The sequence below is a fragment of the Natrix helvetica genome (genome assembly GCF_964273705.1).
Source record: "Natrix helvetica genome assembly, chromosome: 4".
Classification (NCBI taxonomy): domain Eukaryota; kingdom Metazoa; phylum Chordata; class Lepidosauria; order Squamata; family Natricidae; genus Natrix; species Natrix helvetica.
This window is the reverse complement of record NC_138550.1, coordinates 66,266,390-66,289,983: the sequence shown is the minus strand read 5'-3', so window position 1 is coordinate 66,289,983 and position 23,594 is coordinate 66,266,390. Positions and strand designations below refer to the sequence as shown.

Genomic DNA, 23,594 nt, shown 5'->3' with positions numbered 1-23,594 from the left:
TGCAGGGATAACGGAGACCTGGTTGGGCCACGAGGGTGGTTTACCCCTCGTGGAAATGTGCCCACCGGGTTTCCGTGCATTCCATCAGCCTCGGGCCCTGGGTAAGGGTGGTGGGGTGGCGGTAGTTATACGGGATGGTCTGGAACCGAGAGAGTTCACTGTTCCTCAGATACCCGGTTGTGAATCCCTAGGTGTGAAATGGGGCCAAGGGAGGCAGTTGGGCCTGCTGATTGTATACTTGGCTCCTCGCTATACATCAGCGGCCCTGCCCGAGCTCCTCGAGCTGATCTCAGAGACAGCGGTTGAGATCCCCAGGCTTTTGGTCATGGGGGACTTCAACCTGCCGTCGACGGGAGCAGCATCTGAGGTGGCTCGGGAGTTCATGGCTTCCATGACAGCCATGGGCCTGACCCAATTAATTCAGGGCCCCACACACGAGGGCGGTCACACACTGGACCTTATTTTTGTATCTGAACAGTGGACGAGTGATCTGGGAATAGGGGACTTAGTCATTACTCCCCTGTCATGGTCAGATCACTCATGTCTCCGGCTCAACTTCCCTGCCGCTACCCCCCACCGCGAGGAGGCGGAGCCAGCCTGTCCAAGCTGGTACCGCCCCAAGCACCTGATGGAACCGGATAGGTTCCAGACAGAACTTGGGCCACTACCTGTAGCCCTGACCCGCGCTCGGTCGGACGACCTAGTGGCCGCCTGGAATACGGCGGTGGCTGGGGCCTTGGATCGGGTTGCGCCTTTGCGACCTCTCCTGCGGCAGCGATCCACCCGAGCTCCTTGGTATACCGAGGAGCTGAGGGTGATGAAGCGCCATAGGAGACGTCTAGAGAGCAGGTAGAGATCCTCACGCTCCGAGTCTGATCGAACACAGGTAAGAGCCTATTTACGGACCTACCTTGTGGCATTGAGAGCGGCCAAACGTAGACATTGTGCCGCTCTTATTGCGTCCGCGGATAACCGCCCTGCTGCCCTGTTTAGGGTGACCCGCTCTCTCCTGTCACAGGGGACGCGGGGGGCACCCTTGCAGGGTAGAGCAGAGGAGTTTGGGGAATATCTGCAGGACAAAATCGCTCAGATCCGGAGCGGATGGGCCCCCTCCAGTGGGCCGGACGAGCCGTCAACAGTGAGTCTTGTGAGACCATTCTGGGAGGAGTTTGACTCTGTTGCCCCCGAGGATTTGGACAGGTTGCGTGGACGGCTGCGACCCACCACATGTTCAATGGACCCGTGTCCCTCCCGGCTGGTACTGGCATCCTGGGAGGTGACACGAGGCTGGCTTCTGGGCCTGGTGAACGCCTCATTGGGTGAGGGCTTCCTACCAACTGCCTTGAAAGAGGCGGTGGTAAGGCCCTTGCTCAAGAGGCCTTCACTGGACCCAATGGAGCTGGCTAATTATCGTCCAGTCTCCAACCTTCCCTTTTTAGCGAAGGTTGTTGAGAATGTGGTGGCACAGCAATTTCCACGACACCTTGACGAATCCGAATATCTAGACCCACGCCAGTCCGGCTTCCGACCCGGGCACAGCACAGAGACAGCCTTGGTCGCGCTGGTTGATGATCTCTGGAGGGCCAGAGATAGAGGTTGTTCCTCTATCCTGGTCCTATTAGACCTCTCAGCGGCTTTTGATACCATCGACCATGGTATCCTATTGCGCCGGCTGGAGGGGATGGGAGTCGGAGGCACCGTTTTACGGTGGTTTGGCTCCTACCTCTCCGACCGGTCGCAATGTGTGTTGACAGGGGGGCAGAGGTCGACCCTGAGGTCACTCACTTGTGGGGTGCCACAGGGGTCGGTCCTCTCGCCCCTCCTGTTCAACACATATGTGAAGCCACTGGGAGAGATCATCCGTGGTTTTGGGGTTGAATACCATCTGTACGCTGATGATACTCAGCTGTACGTTTCAACCCCAAATCACCCCAGCGAGGCTGTCGAAGTGATGTCCCGGTGTTTGGAAGCTGTCGGGGTCTGGATGGGGGACAACAGACTCAAACTCAACCCCTCCAAGACTGAGTGGCTGTGGCTACCGGCACCTCGATTCAGTCAGCTGACTCCAACGCTGGCCATAGGGGGCGAACAACTGCCCCCTGTGGAACGGGCGCGCAATTTGGGCGTCCTCCTAGATGCCCGGCTGTCAATGGATGACCATGTGGCAGCCGTGGCTAGGGGGGCGTTCCACCAGGTTCGCCTGGTGCGCCAATTGCGCCCCCTTCTGGACCGGGATGCCCTACGCACGGTCACTCATGCACTGGTGACGTCTCGCCTGGACTACTGTAATGCTCTCTACATGGGTCTTCCCTTGGGACACGCACGAAAACTGCAGCTAGTCCAGAACGCAGCCGCGCGGGCAGTCATGGGGAGTACTAGGTACTCCCACGTAACACCGCTCCTGCGCGAGCTGCACTGGCTACCTGTGGTCTTTCGGGTGCGTTTCAAGGTTTTGACTACCATCTTTAAAGCGCTCCATGGCATAGGGCCTAGTTACCTGCGGGATCGCATCCTCCCACATACATCCCTGCGGCCAATTCACTCTCACAGGGAGGGGCTTCTCCTGGTGCCGTCCACTAGGCAATGCCAACGGGCGACACCAAGGAGTAGGGCCTTCTCTGTGATGGGCCCAACCCTCTGGAATGACCTCCCCCTGACATTAGAACCACCGCTGACTTCCGCTCCTTCCGGCAGAAACTGAAGACACACCTGTTCCGACTGGCTGGCCTGGCATAATTCTTAACGTCTACTTCCTGGCATATATATTTCCTACTGGTTTTTTAGGGGACTTAATTTTATAGGACACTGGGGTTTTAAATTTTGTATATTTTAAATTATTTATTTAGCAATTACAGTTCTGTCTATTTTATCCTCCTCTTATTTATGCATTTATCCATTTAATAATTTTTAATTGTTGTTATGTATGATGTTTTTGATATGGACTGTACACCACCCCGAGTCCCTTTTGGGAGAGGGGGCGGTCTAGAAGTGCTAATTAAATTAAAATTAAATTAAAAATTCCAAGGTGGTAAAATGAAGACCCAAATTGTTTAGGGGCAATATGCTTCCTTCCCTTCCTCCCTCTCTCTCTTTCCCTCCCTCCCTCCCTTCATTCCTTCCTTCATTCCTTGTCTTTCTGAAGGGTCAGAATGCAGAAGAAAAAATTGCCTGGATTTACCAGCAAACAAATAAATTACAACTGAGAGTTTTATAGCAACCAAAGGGAATTTAGCATATAATTTTCACAAATCTTGATGCTATTTGAGTACCGAACTCTTGAAAACCATGACCTATTTTTTTAATCACAAATTTTGATTATAACATTATAAAGCAATTATATTTTAAAGCAATTATAAAACTATGCCTTTATAAAATTATATTGAATAGTGGGATAAATTTATCATGTTCCAATTTCCCATGTGAAATATAAAATATAAACATTTAAGACTTTAATCATGATATAATGCTTATTTTGAAATGTATTTACCAATTGCATTTTTGAAACAAGGACATAAAGATTTAAGCAAATTAATTTTGCAAAAAAATAACATTTACGCATTAAATGATGTAACTGCTTTCTTGGTTCACAGAATACATAAACCATCATGTAATTTTTATTTTTTTATTTTATTTTGGGGAGTGAGTTGTACTACTTTTAGTAATTATGATTCTTGTAATAGGTAGATTATTCAAAATAATATGATCAAAAAATTCATAGCATTGCAGGAATGGTAAACCAGAATGTTGGTGAATGAATTGTTTTTTGGGGAAATAAATAATTAGCACTGTTTATATGTGATTCTCTGATCCAGGGAATAAATTTTGATGTTTCAAAACACTGCAGGGAAGATGGATATTTCTGTGATTTCAAACAAACAATTATTAAAACAAGATTAAAGGGAATAGGGAGTCTCTCTTAACATATTTACTGATAAATAAAGGGCACAATGTACATTATTATTACTTATTAAGTGTAAGGCATATCACACATACACATTTAGTTGAATTTGAGCCTAGTATCTCTTCCTATAAGTTAGGGCAGAGGTACACAATACCCAGCTTCTAGTCCGTGGACCTTTACTGGTCTGTGGCCACTGGGCTATGCAAACAGCGGCAAGCATGAGTGCTATGGCTCATTGGCTGCCAGCAGAGGTAGCTGCAAATTCAGAGGAGGAGGAGGAGGAGGAGGGAAAGCATGGGGCCAGCTTTGGAGTCTTTGCAAGGCTCTAATAAGGAGCCAGCACTGAAAAAAGTGGTTTATGACAATTTTTCACACTTATGACTGTTGCAACATCACCATGGTCTCATGATCAAAATTCAGACACTTGGCAATTATTTAGGATACTTGCAGTGTCCCGGGATCAGGTCATTGCCTTTTGCAACCTTCTGACAAGCAAAGTCAATGGGGAAATGTGATTCATTTAATAACTATATTACTAACTTAAGAATTGTAGTGATTCACTTAACAACTATGGCAAGAAAAATTGCAAAATAGGGCAAAACCCACTTAACTGTCTTCTTGGCAACATAAATTTAGGGCTCAATTCTGGTTGCACGTCAAGGACTACCTGTATCTATATTTATGTGTATTTATTGATGAGGTCTTCTATCACTTTATGGCCTCATGGCTATAATAAAGTTATTTGATTTTGACTCTGTAAAAAGTAAAAGTAAATGGTATGTGTAAACAATATCAAATGATGAAAATGAAATGTAATAACTAGGGGTAAAAAGATTATGTTTATGTGTATTGAAATGTTTTGGGTCTATATCTTCAAATATTTCCTTAATGCTTTGAAACAGCTCCATTCCATTTAGCTTCCCTTCACTTCCATCTTGCATTGCATTTGTGTTTAGTACTTCTCCTTTTTGGTCAGTTGTCCAGGAATCATTAATTCAAAAAAGGAATTCCAGGTCACAATTTTAAATGTCTCATCAATAATCAGTCCAATCAATCTAAATTCACCAGGGGGTTATCTATGCCTCTTCAAGTCAGTTTTATATGTTCGGTGATATTCAGGGGTCTCTTAACTGAAGTTCTTATTTAATAATCAAATCTCTAGTGGTCTTAGAGTAGATCCATGTCCAGCAAATATTTTCAGTCTTTTTAAATGATTGTTTCCAAGTTTGCAAAATTCCCTTTTCATCAGCAGATGGTGCTCTTGCTTCAGTTTGCTTTAGCCTCTCTGCAATATTGTTGACAAGCACGATTTCAATTATTTTAAATTGTAAATCCAATAATTAAACAATATTAGTAAAAAGATTATAATTCCATCATTTTAAAATGCCATTTCAATACCATGTCTTTTAACTTGGACAATCCAAATTTCTATTTATTTTTTAAAAAGTAATTTTTCTTCTTAAATTCTCCAGTATTTTTTTCTGAGTGCCTGCTTGCTGCTTTGACAAATAGTTCTAAATATACTTCTCTCTTAGATTTCTTGGAGTCAAATTTTAACAAAAAGTATTATCTCACCCAGTTCACACACCATCCACTTTCTCCACTCCAATACTGTCTTAAGTATTCAGGCTATCCCTGGCTTCATGGCAGCCATTTTTCACTGCCACTGCTCTTTGTTTTAGAGGGCTTTCCAAGTCAGGGAGTTTCCAAGTCTGCTCAACCTGCAAGGTGGTCCCCCTTTACTTCACCACCCCTCCAGGGTGGCTATGGCTCAATTTGAGCCTTCTGATGGAGAGGGCTCAGAACAGGACCACAGAGCTCATGGTTCTCGCTTCCGAAGGTGCCAGAAGTACAGTTGGAAGTCCAATGCTACTTAGGTTTTAGAAGGGGGATATGATGGCATTAATGCAAGATGATTTTCCACCCCGAACCACCCCAACGAGGCCCTCGAAATGATGTCCCGGTGTTTGGAAGCCGTACGGGTCTGGATGGGAGACAACAGACTCAGACTCAACCCCTCCAAGATGGAGTGGCTGTGGCTACCGGCCCCCCGGTTCAACCAGTGTACTCCATCACTGGCCATCGGGGGCGAGCAACTGGCCCCCGTGGAGCAGGCGCACAATTTGGGCGTCCTCCTAGACACCCGGCTGTCTATGGATGACCATGTGGCAGCCATGGCGAGGGGGGCGTTCCACCAGGTCCGCCTGGTGCGCCAATTGCGCCCCCTATTGGACCGGGATGCCCTTCGCACAGTCACTCACGCGCTGGTGACGTCCCGTCTGGACTACTGCAATGCTCTCTACATGGGGCTCCCCTTGAGATGCACCCGGAGACTACAGCTGGTCCAGAATGCGGCCGAGTGGGCAATTATGGGGCGAACAATGTTCACCCATGTAACACCTCTCCTGCGCGAGCTGCACTGGCTCCCTGTGGTCTACCGGGTGCGCTTCAAGGTGTTAATCACCATCTTTAAAGTGCTCCATGGCACAGGACCTAGTTATTTGCGGGATCGTATCCTGCCCCATACATCCCTGCGACCAATCCGCTCTCACAGAGAGGGACTCCTCCGGGTGCCGTCCACTAGGCAGTGCCAGAGGGCGGCGCCCAGGAGTAGGGCCTTATCTGTGATGGGCCCAGCCCTCTGGAATGACCTCCCCCCAGATATCAGAATAACGACGGATCTCCGCTCCTTCCGCACGAAACTCAAGACCCACCTGTTCCAACTAGCCGGCCTGGCTTAATCAGAACTTCTAACCTCCCTGGCAATTTTAAACTGTATATTTAAATCTTTTGGGTATTTTAATTGTTTTAATTGTATTAATTTTATTGTTATTTATTTTAACTTTGTGGCTTTTACTTTTTGTATTGCTAATTGTTGATGTATTTACCTCCTCCATGCCACATGCCTTTATATTTGATTGTACGTCGTCCCGAGTCCCTTCGCGGAGAGGGCACGACTGATAAATTGAATCAAATAAAATAAATAAATAAAATAAACGCGTATATGTACTTGTTTCAGGTTATAGGAAGGCAGATTCCAAGTGAACATTAAAAAATTTCCTGACAGAATGGTCCAACAATGAAAACATTTACTTAGACATGAGGACCACCCTTCATGAGATATATGCACCTGACTCTCAATATGGTCAGTTGGACTAAACATCTGGATGTTTAATTCGGATTTTTGCACTGGGCAGGGTTGTTGGATTTGAAGGCCTCACCAGCCCTTCTGTCTCCATGATTCTAATTTACCCTGTTGTTTCAGCATCAGTTTATTTACTGAAGTGATGCAAGGCTATACTCTTGTATAATAATAAAATAGCTGAATTGAGTTTTCTGATAAATCAATCCTGCTGTGTTCAATAAAGATTCCTGGTTACAATTTCTTCACCCTGTATTGGCTGTATTAACCATTGATACTAGGCTACTATTTTATCCATGATTTCTTGAATAAGCCACAAAATTGAGTGAGCCCAAACCATAATCATTAAGCTCATACAACATACTGAGCCAAAATCAAACAAAATATTTGTAGTTTAGCACATTGTGTAAACCTAGTCAGTTCTTGCATGTAAGATATTTATATGCGAATCTCAAAATGAAGACCAATCAAAGATAGCCAAACTGAATAGAAAATTATACAATAAGATATTCATACAAATGACTGTTTGGTGTGGATAATAATAATAATAATAATAATAATAATAATAATAATAATAATAATAATAATAATAATAATAATAATAATAATAATCTTTAATTTATAGACCGCACCCTTTCCTAAACAGGACTCGGGGCGGTGTACAGTCAAATTAAAACAATGTAAATACAAAAATATAGATATATATATACATAAATAGACGGAGGAGGTAGGTTGTACACTGTACAATAGATTAAAATTCGAATATAAATTAAAATTATCCTTAAAAATTACCCCAAAATAAGGTGTTTGCCAGGAGGTTGAAAGTGGGACTATAAATCAGCCAGGCCAGCTAATTGGAACAGGTGGGTCTTAAGTTTCTGTCAGAAGGAGCGGAGGTCGGTAGTAGTTCTAATATCGGGGGGGAGGTCATTCCAGAGGGTTGGGCCCATCACAGAGAAGGCTCTACTCCTGGGCGCTGCCCGTTGACACTGCTTAGTGGACGGCACCTGGAGGAGTCCCTCCCTGTGGGAGTGGATTGGTCGCAGGGATGTATGAGGTGAGATGCGATCCCGCAGGTAACTAGGTCCCGTGCCATGAAGCGCTTTGAAGATGGTAACCAATACCTTGAAACGCACCCGAAAAACCACAGGCAGCCAGTGCAGCTCGCGCAGGAGTGGTGTTATATGGGAGTACCTGGTCCTCCCCATGATAGCCCGCGCGGCCGCATTCTGAACTAGCTGTAGTCTTCGGGTGCATCTCAAGGGGAGCCCCATGTAGAGAGCGTTGCAGTAGTCCAGGCGAGACGTCCCCAGCGCATGAGTGACTGTGCGTAGAGCATCCCGGTCCAATAGGGGGCGCAATTGGCGCACCAGGCGAACCTGGTGGAACGCCCCCCTCGCCACGGCTGCCACATGGTGATCCATCGACAGCCAGGCATCGAGGAGGACGCCCAAATTGCGCGCCTGCTCCATGGGGGGCAGTTGTTCACCCCCTATGGCCAGCGATGGAGTCCACTGGTTGAGCCGGGCCGCCGGTAGCCACAGCCACTCTGTCTTGGAGGGGTTGAGTCTGAGTCTGTTGTCCCCCATCCAGACCCGAACGGCTTCCAAGCACCGGGACATCATTTCGACGGCCTCGTTGGGGTGGTTTGGGGTGGAGATGTACAGCTGTGTGTCATCAGCGTACAGGTGGTATCCGACCCCAAAACCACGGATGATCTCACCCAGCGGCTTCATGTATGTGTTGAACAGGAGGGGTGAGAGGACCGACCCCTGCGGCACCCCACAAGTGAGCGGCCTCAGGGTCGACCTCTGCTCCCCTGCCAACACACATTGCGTCCGGTCGGAGAGGTAGGAGCAGAACCACCGCAAAACGGTGCCCCCTACTCCCACCCCCTCCAGCCGGAGCAATAGGATACCATGGTCGATGGTATTGAAGGCCGCTGATAGGTCTAATAGGACCAGGATAGAGGAACAGCCCCTATCTCTGGCCCTCCAGAGATCATCCACCAACACGACCAAGGCCGTCTCCGTGCTGTGACCGGGCCGGAAGCCGGACTGGCGCGGGTCTAGATAGTCGGTTTCCTCCAGGTGACATGGGAACTGTTGTGCCACCACACTCTCTACAACCTTCGCTAAAAAGGGACGATAATTAGCTAGCTCTGCCGGGTCCAGGGAAGGCTTCTTGAGTAGGGGCCTCACCACCGCCTCTTTCAAGGCAGTCGGTAAGGACCCCTCCTCCAATGAAGCATTCACAAGACCCAGGAGCCAGTCTCGTGTAACCTCCCAGGATGCCAGTACAAGCCAGGAGGGACACGGGTCCAATAAACATGTAGTGGCTTGCAGTCGCCCACGTAACCTGTCCAAATCCTCGGGGACAACAGAGTCAAACTCCTCCCAGCGTGGTGCCTCAAGATTTGCGTCCGACGTCTCCCCTGGTCCACTGAAGGGGGCCCATCCACTCCTGATCTGAGCGATTTTGTCCTGCAGGTATTCCCCAAACTCCTCTGCTCTCCCCTGCAAAGGGGCTTCCTGCGGCCTCTGTGATAGGAGGGAGCGGGTCACCCGAAACAGGGCGGCAGGGCGGTTATCTGCCGACGCAATAAGAGCGGCACAGTGTCTACATTTGGCCGCTCTCAGTGCCACAAGGTAGGTCCGTAAATAGGCTCTTACCTGTGTTCGGTCAGATTCAGAGCGTGAGGACCTCCACCTGTTTTCTAGGCATCTCTTGTGGCATTTCATCACCCTCAGCTCCTCGGTAAACCAAGGGGCCAGGGTGGTCCGTTGCCGCAGGAGAGGCCGCAAAGGCGCTACCCGGTCCAAGGCCCCAGCAGCCGCCCTATTCCATGCGGCTACTAGGTCCTCCGTCCGGGAGCGGGTCAGGGCTACAGGAAGTGGCCCAAGCTCCGTCTGGAACCTATCCGGTTCCATCAGTCGCCTAGGGCGGAACCATCTGGGACAATCGGGTTCCGCCTCCCCGCGGTGGGGGGTAGCGCCAGGGAAGTCGAGCCGGAGAGATGAGTGATCTGACCATGACAGGGGTGTAATAACCAAATCCCCTATTCCCAGATCACTCGTCCACTGTCCAGAGACAAAAACAAGGTCCAGTGTGTGACCACCCTCGTGTGTGGGGCCCTGAATTAATTGGGTCAGGTCCATGGCTGTCATGGAAGCCATGAACTCCCGAGCCGCCTCAGATGCTTCACCCGTCGACGGCAGGTTGAAATCCCCCATAACCACAAGTTTGGGGGTATCCACCGCTGTCTCCGTGATCAGCTCGAGGAGCTCAGGCAGGGCCGCTGATGTATAGCGAGGAGCCAAGTATACAATCAGCAAGCCCAACTGCCTCCCTGGGCCCCATTTCACACCAAGGGACTCACACCTGGATATCTGTGGCACAGTGAAGTCTCTCGGTTCCAGACTCTCCCGTATAATTACCGCCACCCCACCAATAGGTACCCCAACAATAGGTAACATTTTGTGCACCTTTATATACTGTGCATATACTGTAGATGGGGTAGATCTAAAGAAAAGTGTGTGTGTATATATGTGTGTCTGTGTGTGTGTATTGTGTCACAACCCCTGGTATGCCCAAATATGGGAGGGAACACACTGCTTCCCCTTTCTGTCCTTCGGCTCACTCCAGGAGACCATCCATGCAGAAAACCATATTTTTAATGTTGCCTTTGTTATATTTGTGTTGTATTTGTGCTGATAAATAAAAAAGGGAGACTAGTATAAATCTATTTCAAGCTATTTAGCTCTCATCAGCTAGCCATACCCTTACTATATACATACATACATACATACATACATACATACATACATACATACATACATATATATATATACATATATATACATATATACATAAACACACACACACACACATGCATGTGCACACACATGCGCGCGCACACACACATTATTACAGAAATGTCAGAAAGTTAAAGCTCGGAATGAACTGAAATGTGCAAAGTGTGTGTGTATGTGTGATCTGCATATTTATAATTTGGAACTTTTTATGCATTCAAGTCAGTTTTTATTCCTGGTGATTATTTGGATAGATCCCTGCCATTTTCTTGGCACTATTTGCCCTTGCCTTCTTAGCAAGAGAGAGGGAGAGGGAGGGAGGGGAGAGGGAGAAAGAGAGAGAGAGTGACTGGTTCAACAGCAGGAGTAGAACTTGCAGTCTCCTGACTTCTAGTCTAGTGCCTTTAATCACTACCCCAACTGGTTCTCTAACAATGGATTGTGTTTTAAAAGAAAAAGAAAACAATATATGCAACTTTAGTATTATCTGCTCAATGAAGACAACAAAATGCTATCAAGTAATAAAGAGGTGGCAGAATTACTAAATTCCTATATTGGCTGTGTCTTCTCCAACAAGAGGTTAGGCATTCCATCAAGTAATTGTGAAGAGTGAGATATATGATTGATAGTTGTATATATCTTGGTTAGGGGAGATGTATGTTTTCTTCAGGGCCACATGAATTACATCCTAGAAACCTGCTGCTAGTTTGACCAAATCTTTAGCCTTCCTTCCTTCTATCTTAAAATGGATTATAACTTGATTGCCTCCACCAGAGAAGTGTTCAGTTCCCTCCTTCATAGTGTCACACCTGTTCCCATTCCTTCCTTTTACCTTTCAACAGACTCTTTACTGGACACTTCATAGCTTTGAAACTGAGCAGTTGTGGATTGTTTATACAAATGATATCTTTGCCCTGGGAACCTTTGCCTGTCAGCTTAACTCTACCAGAAAGGGAGAATGCTTATCACATTTGCAGAGAACATAACATTTGTGAAATAGCAATGGTTAATTGTTCACACTGTCAGGAAGCTTCTCCTTAGTTTTAGGTTGCTTCTCTTTTGTTCAATTTCCATCATTGCTTCTTGTTTTGCTTTCTGCTGCTTTGGAAAATACATTGCCCCACCCCTCTTTGTGAAAACACCTCAAAAGCCTGTTTTTGTGATGTGCTTATCACACTCTTGGGCAAAGCATGTGAGACTTTTCCTCCTTTCGGTGGTCTATAAAAGTACATCTATGACAGGACTGTCAAACTTGTGGCCCACGGACAGCACGTGATGGCCATGCCAACACCCAGTTTAACAAAGGGGAAAAAGTCCCAATATGTCATGTGACACTGCTGTGATGATGTGAGTTTGACACCTCTGATCTGTAGTATGTAGATGCAGGTAATAAAGTCGAAAAAAGGTGAACAACATTTTAAAAGAACTATAGATACATTGAAGCCTTTGAGGTGAGTGGCCAGGAGGTGAGGTGAGGCAGACATGACAAGGAGTGGCTGGGAGAGGAGGGGTGAGGTGAGGCCGGGCATGGTGAGGAAAGCCAGGTGAGGCAAGGAAAATCTGGACAAGGCGCTCCTTGATGTGAGTGACATTGAGTTCCCCATGCCCACCCAGTCACAGGAGCACCCAGCCACACCTACCCAGTGGTCATTAGGGCAGAGAACTGGTTGTTAAATCATTTGAATCCCACCACTGATTAATACCACCAGCTAAAGAACTGGCAGCTATGATTTCTCTTGTCAGTAATACAACATAATCTGCAATTGCAGACTTGTCTCTGTCTCTGCTTATTTTATAAATCAGTTTTAAACTGAAGTAATAATTAATTAGAGCATACTAGATTTATTATATTAATGACAATTATGACATTATTTTTAATTCCACTCTAGTATTTTCCAAGAAGGAAGACTTCTGCTGTAAGGTCCAGGATTTATTTGTTTGTTTGTTCAATTTGCATGCCACCCATCTCTCTACCAAGTGACTGTCAAGGTTCCAACTAATGAACCCAAGCAAATCAGAACTCTAAGACCAGGGTACTCCTCAAAGATCTTTTTTATTGAGTATATCATATCCTTGGAGTCTGAATGGCATTACTTTGAATTGGAAACAACCCAGTGGGCAGTTAAATGCCATCTTCCATTCCTCCCCCTCTTTGATCCTCATTCCGTAGTATGCCTCTAGTTTAGTGAAGACTTTCCCCTTTGCTAGATGGGCTAGCATGTCCTTCATTAGGAGTTTTTGTCAATGTACTCCTTCAGCTCCTTCATTTCTTTTGGAGTCATGGAGTGCATTTTGGGTTTAGGTAATATGGCACTGGGCAGGATCTCAATCACACAGTCGATGGGCAGTGGGGGTGGGTAGCATGTCACATTCTTGGTCACTGAACACCCCTGCTAGGTCCCGATATTCTTTGGGGATTAGCTGGGTCCCTGGTGATTGCTCTGATGCGGTTTTCAGGAACTTGTTTACTTTCGCTCCCACTCAGTGCTGGACAGTGCCTCCTCCCAGCTGTTTTGATGAGGGAGAGGGCCTCTTCCTAACCTCATTTTTCTCTCTCCCCCTTCCCACCAGATTGTCAGGCCCCACCTGTCTAGCCCAGACAGTCCCAGAATTACTGCCTTGGTCATCTTTGGGACTATCTCCCAGTGTTAGCCCATCTTTAGCCACACTGACTCAGTAAGGTACATTGCAGGAGAACCTCTTATCAGTGATCCATTGACCTGCTCAAACCTCCTTGCTTGTATCCCTAGCTTCACCACAGACCGTAGGCTACTTATGCACTGGATGCAGCCTAAGTCTATTAGGGCAGCCCCCTTTCTCTGAACTCCTGAATTTGGCAACACAATTTTAGTGGGGATGGCAAAGGGGCAGATGGCTTCGCTTACAATTGGATCATCTTCGCCCTCATCTTCGCTGTCAAAGGAGGTGGGCTGCTGGTGTCTCTTAGCCGGACTTCCCTGTCCCTCACTTGAGGGAGAGGAGACCTCAATGGCCTGGTGCACCAAGCTTGACTTTTCCTGGCCCTTCCACAATGGATTTTTTTGCTTAGATGATGTGGCCAGGGTTGCTTTTGCCTGGGATGCGGGATCCAGGTACTCGGCGAGCTCAGTGGCCCTGTTGGCCTCATCTGAAGCACTTGATGGAGGCTCCAGCTGGAGCAGAAGGATGACCAGTAGGTGTAGTAGTGATGGGTTGGTGACCAAATCAGCAGCCTTCTTGGCTCTGCTTGGGCTTCGGTTTGGGCACACTGTGCTATTTGCACTGCTTTAGCTCAAGGTCCAAAGCTATGGCGATCCAGTACCAATCATGGAACTGCTCTGGGATTCAATGGTAGATGCAGGCCTGCAGTAGTTCTCGGTCCAGGCCTTCCTTGAAATGGTACACCAGCAGTCAGTCTGGCCACTCTCTCAGTTTGCCGGCCACTCTGCAGAACTCCCCAACATCCTCCTTCACTGTTTTAGGTCTCGGATTTTCACTTCAGCCTGCAGGGCTTGGGATTTGTTTTCAAATCTGGCTCTCAGCTCCCCCAGGAAGACATAGACATCCCTCAGTTTTGGCATGCCTTCATCATGGAATCTCATCACCCACTCCATGGCTTCTACCTCTAGGTTGGTGGCCATGGCATTCACCATCACAATGTCCGATGGATAGGCTGGGGCATAGAGGTCTAGATTAGCCCACATCTGGTTGAGGAAGAATGCCAACTTCTCTGGGCCTTTATTAGTGGTGAGTCTGCTGGCAGGGGAGGGAGGGTGAGGTTAGCCCTACTGGACTTGCTGCTCATTGCTGCCATGGGAGGCTACGTCTTTGCTGGCCCAGCTGGCTGGGGAGGAGGGCTGGCTACTCAGTCTGCTGTGGTTGGGCTTGGACTCCAAAGGGTTAGACATGGCTGAGCTGCCAAAGCCGCTGTCACCACAGATGGCCCAGGTTAGTGCATCAGCTCCACTCTTCAGATCTCCATGTGGTTGAATCTCTCCCTCAGCTGCTCTACCAATGGGCTGTGAAGGATGGTTAGGTACTTCCATTTCCTGTGTTCATCTCACTCAACAGTCCTCTTTGCCTTCCATCTCGGAATGAGGGCAGTCGACGATCGAGGAGACCTCAGGAGGAACTCTGCTTCGGTGGCTTTTGGTACCCCACTGCACCAAGTTTCCCCCTCTGCTTGTAGAGTTCCTCGGTGGTTAGGGCATCCTTTCATATTGCTGGCCTTTTGGTCTTTTCCACACAGACCTTTGGCCTGGTTGCCAGTGGAAGGATTGTCTCTCTGGTCTGACCTGCTGGCTGTGTAGCCCCAGCCAGGGCATTGCTAGGTTTAGTGGCTGCTTCCTCCATCTTCTCCATTTCTGATCTCCCCTGAGTCTTTTCCACCCTCCTGGTTTTGTCAGGTAGTGGCCAGGGCTTGGAGTAGGTTTAAGAGAGCTGGTTTAATGTCAAGGTTCCGACTAATGAACCCAAGCAAATCAGAACTCTGAGACTAGGACTTCCGGTTCCGGCAGCTACGGCGACAGGCAGGTCTTTGCCTGCTCCAGCTCTCCCGGTGGGCTCCCCCCGCTTCTGGGGGGGCACAAGACGCCCTGGAGGGGTGTCTTGCCGAGGGAACGGCTCGCGGAGGGTCCTGGCGTCGGCGGCGGCTGGCGGGGGCTTCTCCGCTTCGTTCTAGGCATCGGGGAGCCTTTTGGAGGACGCGCGCGCGTGCGTCTCGCCCCATGCCGATCGGAGAATATACTTCTGAATGAAGCAGCGGTGGTGTGGTGAGAGGCTTCCTTTCTTCATTCCTTTTTTTTTGAATTAATGGACTTTTCAGCTCTTTTTTTAAACAAAGTTTCTTTCGGACTTTGCTGGAGGTGCGGCTAGAGGGAGGGGGATTTCCCCCCCCCCTTGGACAAGCGGCTTGAAAAGATTTTGCTCTCGCCCCCAGGGGAAGGAGGAAGGGGGAGAGCCAACTAATGATGCCTCACCCCTATAAAAGTGACTTTCCTTGGACTTAGATCTAGAACTTATGGGTGAACTGAGAACTTTCTGAACTTTTAAAATTTTATGATGCCTCTGAGCCCAAAGCTGGCGGGGCAAGATGGCGCACTTCCGTTGTCTTCATGAACTGTGAAACCTGACTCCACCTTTAAAATTCAGGCTTCCGGTCTTTGTCTCCGAGTCACCCAGAGGAATCTCTTGTGGATTGTTATTTTCTGAACTCTTTGGAGAAAAAACTTTCATCTATCGCTAGAGTGACTAAAGAAACCCCCACCTGTTTGGATCCTCTGCCTTCTGAATTCGCCTGCCTGCTCTACTTCTCCAGCTGCCCAGTTTCTACTCTGACTGATCTCCTTGCTTCATAAACCATGTCTCCAAAAAGACCACCTCCTGGAAAGCCTGGCTTTGCTACTTCTGCCCCAACGTCTGCAACGTCTAGTCCAGCTACACAGTCAAAGATAACAGAACTGATGCAACCCAAGACTACAGAGATAGACTTTCAACAAATGCTTCAACAAATTTTACAGGGCCAGGAGGAAATTAAGAAACAGTTAAGGGAAATGAAAGATGAAATTAAAGAGAATCAAGCCCAAATTTTTAAGAACTCACAGAGACTGGACCTTGTGGAGGGTGGGGTGGCGGAGGCGAAGGGGGGGGTAGAGGCTTTACAGAAGGGGAACAAAGAACTCGACATCCAACAAATGAAAACAGAGTTTGAGAGAATGTCCTTTTATCTTAGATTTCAAAATGTAATAGAAGCAGATGGGGAAAATATAAGGGACATTATGACTAATATTTTAGCTGAATACATACACAAAGATAAACAGCAGATGGAATGGGAGATAGACCTAGCCTATAGAGTGAATTCAGCATATGCCAGAACACATAATGTACCCAGGGAGGTTCATATTAAATTCCTTAGGAAAACCACAAGAGATGAAATTCTGGGTGTACAAAGGGGGCAAACACTGACATACCACGACAGGGAGATAACCATTCTGAAGCAGATTCCCAAAAAAATTAGGGAAAAAAGGAAAAGCTATTCGCAATTGGCGAATAAATTATACCAGAAGGGGGTGTGGTTTAGATGGTTGATGCCTGAAGGTATGCTGATATTCTGGGAGGAGACAAGAATCAGAATCAACACACCCATAGAGGCACAGGCCTTTATGGAAAAAAATAAAGCGAACCTAGAAAAAACAGAAGACACTACAACGGTCATACAGGACACGGGAGGGGCCGGAGCTCCGCCAGCGGGGGGTGAAGGGGCAACACCAAGAAAGCTCAGATCACAAAAATAAATAAGAAAACCACAATGTTATAAACAGACCGAAAGTAATAATGAATTTATAACTAGACTATATACTATAACTATATAAACTGATTGAAAATTATTTTTTCTAGAATTAATATGCTGATTTTTTATGATTATGTATTAAGGTTTGATATTTTGATGTAACCTAGGAGTCTGGAGGGAGGGGGCGTCTGCCACACTTGCAACTGCCAAAATTTGTAACCATTCCACTTACCCTTTTCCGCATAAATGTTTTTTAAAAAACCAATAAAACTTCTTGAAAAAAAAAAAAAAAGAACTCTGAGACTAGGATCCTCCACAAAGCTCCTCTATATTCAATACATCATATTGGCACAGTTTCCAAGGAAACCAACTCTAAATCTTTCCCACAGTTTCAGTATAATTAAAATAGGAATTAACCCCATCCCCAAGTGTCACAGGTCATGTTGGCCAATTGGGTTAATTGACGGGTTGTTCAGGCACTCCTTTCCTGACTTTATCCGTTGCCAGTAGAGATGACTTTGGTTCTCATGAGAAATCTCTATGTTGTTTCCATTAAGGCATTCCAACCTCCTTCCCCCCTTCCCCTTCTGTGTGGCAACTGAGAAACAGAAAAAAGGCTGCTGCCAGATTTGGTTCGAAGTTGACAGCGACTCTGGGCAGTTTGCAATTACATTAATAGAAGAATAAAACAATTACAGAACAACTATAAAACATGAACACTTTTAATCAGTGTTGTTTTAGGAGTTCAAAGGGGAGAATGGTACCTGATTGATGTTGGATTGAAATTCTTTGAAATCATGAAGGAAGATGTGATGTTCTATACTGAAGAAAATACAATAATGATAAGGAAATGTCATGACTGTTCTTGAAAAAATTAAAGTCCTCAAATGTGTATTGTCTCCCTTCAGTATTTCTCTTATTAATTGCATAGTTCCAAATCAAAACATAACATTCTACACTGAGCAGAAACTCTTTAATTTGCAGAATACAACTTCTTAAAACTCATTTTTGCCTCTCTTTTTTCTCCTCTTTCAGCAGATGGATGTACTGACTGGTCAGTGGATTACAAAAAGTATCAAGTCTTAGTAGGAGAACCTGTTCGTATAAAATGTGCATTGTTTTATGGTTATATAAGAGCAAATTATACCATAGCACAAAGTGCTGGACTCAGTTTAATGTGGTACAAGAGTTCTGGACCCGGAGATTTTGAGGAACCTATAGCTTTTGATGGAAATAGAATGAGCAAAGAAGAAGATGCTATTTGGTTTCGTCCAACACTGGCACAAGACAGTGGGCTTTATGCATGTGTCATAAGGTATGTTTTAACCTCTTTTATCAGCAAGAAATACCTAAACAATATTTATTTAATATTAATTCTTCTGACTAAATCACTTTGCTGTCTAAATTATCTTGATTGCACAATTTTTAAATAGAAACTATCTTTATGATGTTTATGTTTAATTGAAAAATAGTTTGAAAATGTATTTGGTTTGTCTTCAGCTACATTTATATTCTAGGAAGCATTCCGTAATGTGTTGTTTTGATTATCCTGTCTTTGAATTTTTTATTGTTAACAGAAATATGCATTGGTATGTTGCATACTGTATATCTCTTACCTGGTAGGGTATGGGCCACAATAAAATGGTTTTCAAAGTAGTTTATATATTAGAAATCCTAATTTGCATAGAATAGATGAATTTGCTTATCGCAAAACGATATTTCTGTTGTGATTGTGACATACAACTTGTGGCCTGAAAGGGTCAAAATTATTCAGTTGTATCCTTAGTGTTGACTGATTATGTTTCAAAAGTCTTTGGTGCAATTAAATCTATACATTTTCTATCTTATAAAAAGCTTATATGAAAGCCTTTATGAAATCCATGATGGAAGTCAATATTTACAGGCTTATTTTGTCACAACCATGTTAGTTGGAAGACTTCAGCTTGCAATCTAAGAGTAAATGATAAAGAACATGAATAAATGAAATAAAAGAGGGGGATATGTATGTTGTGTGTCTATGAATCTAAAAGAAAGACAAAGGTTGTGCCAGATTTGAATAAGGATTCTTGGATCTTGTGGAATGAGTTGATGAGAACATAAAGTTAAGTGAAAGTTTATAATTACAAAAGGAGTGACTAAAATGATGTTTAAATATGAATTGATGCCATTTATGCTGTTGTGGGTATGTATAAAAGTATGAATCGATAGATTGGTGACAGTTACACGTGAAAGGTTAGTAATGAATTGTGATAATGGAAGAACCAAAAATGATTTTATGTAAAATAAAATGTACTGAATGAATGTACTCCAGTTGGGCAAAATATATTTTCTAATAAGTGGCACAAACAGATTTTTTTAAATGAAATGAGAATGTTCAAAAACATGAGAGTTAATCTTTAATACATATGCATATATTCCCAAACTAATTATCATTTTTTTATAATTTCTGCTTTTGAAATGCATATTCTTCTATTTCAGTTTATTCTATAACGCTAAAATTATTCATACTGAGATATATTTTTCTCCCTGTTGAGAAAATGGACACCATCTGGGCTCCCTCTTAGATTTTGAAAATTATCAGAGAACATAGAATTAATTTAGACAGAGGTTAAATGATGCACATAAAAATGTAAGAAAAGCCTTGCAGAGAAAATGCACAATTTATTGCTAAATGGCTTGAAACATTTTGCTTATTTTTCTTTGCAGAAAAACTGTAAAAATCTGTGATAGCTCTTAATTGACACATATTGTAGATAAGACGTAGTTACCTGCATATTGCAGGATCCACAACAAATTAAAAACCTAGATGTATAGCTGGAAAGAAGACATACCCTGTAATGACCTGCGATAAGGCACAAAGGCACAGAGTCAGCTGGTAGTTCAAACTCCCCTTTATTGCTCCAACTTTCCCCCAAATGCTCCCATATTTATGGCAAGTCCCGGAGCAAAGCACTCATATATGTAACACAAATACATACCTATTTCCCTGGCTCAACTGATAAGGAGGCGAGCCTGTGGCTTAGTGGCTAAGACTCCTGCCTAAGATATAATACAGCCCAGGTTCAAATCCCAGTAAGGGTATGGCTAGCTGATGAGAGCTAATTAGCTCGAAATAGATCTATACTAGTCTCCCTTTATTTATTTATCAGTACAAATACAACACAAATATAAAAAGGCAACATTAAAAATAAAAATATGGTTTTCTGCCTGCATGGTCTTCTGTGATGAGCCAAAGGACAGAAAGAGGGAGTAGTGACCTTCCTCCCATATTTAGGCATACCAGGGGTTGTAACACAAATACATACCTATTTCCCTGGCTCAACTGATAAGGAGGCGAGCCTGTGGCTTAGTGGCTAAGACTCCTGCCTAAGATATAAAACAGCCCAGGTTCAAATCCCAGTAAGGGTATGGCTAGCTGATGAGAGCTAATTAGCTCGAAATAGATCTATACTAGTCTCCCTTTATTTATTTATCAGTACAAATACAACACACACACACACACACACACACACACAGCAGCCTCTAGCTGCAAGTAGTCTAGCAAAATGCTGTTAGCTCAGCAGCTTCAAAGCAAGAAGTCCAGCACGGCAAAGGAACAAGGCAATGAATCCACAAATCAAGAAATAAAGCAAGAAAAAACTCCAGATGTCAGCAACAGCACACAAAATTTCATAAATTCAGTCTTTGTTCCCAACAAATGCCCCTCCTCACAGCATCTCCTTAAGTCTCAGCCCCCAGGTGTGAAGAGGAGCAGGGCACCCTCCTCCTGAGTCGTCAGGTTAGGCTGCACTGTTCCTGCCTCCTCTCCACTCTCCATGCTCGGGGATCAGGAGGAGGCAATCCTTGTTCATCGCCTGAGCTCCATTAAACTTCATTTTCACTGCCTGGCCTCTCTTGGTCATCCTGCCCCTGTTTCTCCTTGCTGGCTCAAGGGGACCAGGGCTGCCTCATCTTGCTCCTCCCCCATTGCTCTGAAGCCAATGAGGCTGCTCCCTCAACCTCCATCAGCTCCAGCTCTGGCTCATCCTCCTCCATGGATCCAGGTTCCAACAGGGGCATGACATACCCATTATTTAAATTGTCTAGTTTCATACAAACAGAAATAAAACCATATTATGCTGTATCTCTTGAATATTTAGCAAGTATTACTAATAATGTTATTTTCTCCCTCCAACCATTAGGCTTCATTTTTGCCTTATTATGTACTTTATTATCTTTAGAATCAACAAGTATTTATTTTGTATTTATTTTTACATAGAAACACAACACATAAACATAATCTAAATGTAAATAATTGCTTAGGTTCAGGCCTATATCCTAAGATGTTAGGAGACTGTAAGTACTTGCCTCTCCTATCCCTGCAAGAAATCAGAATTCTTGACACAGGGAAATTTTCAAAAGGAACTTTTATTGGGCAATAGTGATAGCAAGAAGAATAGGCAGGCTCTAAAGTTTCTGCTCAAAGCTATTAGATTAAAAGATGTAGAAACCTCTCCCCTCTGTCCAATCTGAGGCGAGCCAATCACAAGTGTGAAGTTGTTGTGGGAACTGCAAACTGAAGGTGATAAATTGTTCTCAAGCATGGCTTCCTTGTCCCTCAAAACAGATGGCCCCAGGCTCATCCCTCCACCTTCCTATTCCAAGGAAGATACATCAAAGTAAAGGAAAAAAACAGAAATAAGAAAAGATCATAAAATATTACCAGGGCCCCGTCCCACCAGAGTGGCAGCATCATGATAGGGATCTATGGGGACCTGACAGATACAGAGATAGCTAACATTTATAGGGAATTTATTTGCAGTATCTGTGATTTTAGTTTGTTGAAAATACTGTATAGTTTCAATGATTTATTCAGCAGTTTGTTTAGAGATATACTGAGTATATCTTTTATAGTATATTTTAATCACCATTACATACTATGAAAGGCCTCCTCTAGGCTCCTTTTCACATGTAAATTGTACTTCCAGACCATGAAATATGCGTGAGCTAACAGATTATCAATTGTTTGAATGCAGGACCTAATTAAGAAAATTAACATGTTGAGCAAGCTATATTTATTAACAAGTAGCAGGAATATATTACACACAGGACACTTTGCAAGCTTAACTATCCTCATTTTCCAAATCTAAGGTGGGAGCCAAGATCTTTTTCCAATTACTATTTGAAATTGCAAATGGTTAAGATCCTAATGATTTCATCATGTCTCTTCTGGGTATTAATTTAGATGGCTTTGTTATAGCTGCCAATTTTAGCACATCTAGAAGAAAGAGGGATATTTAATGAAATAGCTCAATTTTCTATTATTATTATTATTATTATTATGTGGTTAATCTTTGGTGAGATTCACAGCCTTTGGGGCTGGTTGGTAGCCTAACAGCTCGAGTCCTAACCAAGGACCTGGGAACTGTTAAGGTAATGTCAGAGGACGTTGTTGTTGTTGTTGTTGTTGTTGTTGTTGTTGTTATTAGCCTTATGAGATAAAAACCCAATTATTAAAATCCTCACAACAAGAGACAAGTCTGGTTCACAATTTTAAAAAGTTTTATTTACAGAAAAATAAAAAGTGTTTGCAAAAGTGGCCTCCAAGTCTCTTCCCAAGTGGATCAAGTACAAGGAGAGCAAAGAATACCATTCAAACAATACATTTTATACACTCTACTCCTAAGAAACTCTCCCCCTCCTGCCCATTCATTTAAGTCCTTTCTTTCATCATTCCATACTCTAAAGGGTCAACTTGACAATTTCTTGAGAGGCCCCTATCTCTTATTTGTTTTTTTCTGGTACCTTTCGCCTGAGCAGATGGCTTCCTATCTAACTTGTATGTAGGTGCCTCTAAATGGCTTGGAATAACAAAGGTTATCTTGTCCTGTTTACTGAACACATTTTGTGGTTAGCAAAAGCAGAGTAACTTATTACACATTTTAGGCAAAAAAATAATGGTTTATACATTTAACATTGTAAATAATACAAAAGTAACCTTTTAACATTTTATAAAAGAGTAACTTAATATCATTTCCTTCAGCCTCATTACCACTTATCTATGTAGTTAATAGCATAACATGAACAAATAAATAAACTAAGGTGACCAGACATCCTGCTTTTGGTGGGACAGTCCCTATTTTTAATAATTTGTCTCGCGTCCCGCAGCGTTTTTAAAAAGTCCTGATTTTTGGTAAGGTGCGGCGCCACACACGTGGCAAGAAAACACCGTGCAGCAGTTTGCAACTGCCGCGCAGTGACTTCTACTGTCACAGGCTCTGGAAGCTGGGGAGGTTCTTTGCAAGCGGCTGGAACTGGCCGCCCGCAAAGGACCTCCCCGGACTTGTTTTGATGAGTGTGAGGCGACTGACGGTAGTTTGTGCCGGCCACGCCCACTCAAACTATTGTCAGTCGCCCCGTGTTCAGCAAAGCAAGCCTGGGGAGGTCCTTTGTGGGCAGCCAGTCCTAGCCACTTGCGCCTGGCGCTGCAGC

The 23,594-nt window shown here is 44.7% G+C and overlaps 1 protein-coding gene across 2 annotated transcripts in view; it reads left to right on the top strand.

Moving 5' to 3' along the window:
• IL1RAPL1 (interleukin 1 receptor accessory protein like 1) overlaps positions 1-23,594 on the top strand; it is a 1,014,047-nt gene that overhangs the window by 547,519 nt on the left and 442,934 nt on the right. For both annotated transcript variants that reach the window (XM_081950467.1, XM_081950466.1), the window contains exon 3: positions 18,159-18,438. In XM_081950467.1, coding sequence (XP_081806593.1) covers positions 18,159-18,438 — 280 coding nt within the window. The remainder of the gene's footprint in view (positions 1-18,158; positions 18,439-23,594) is intronic.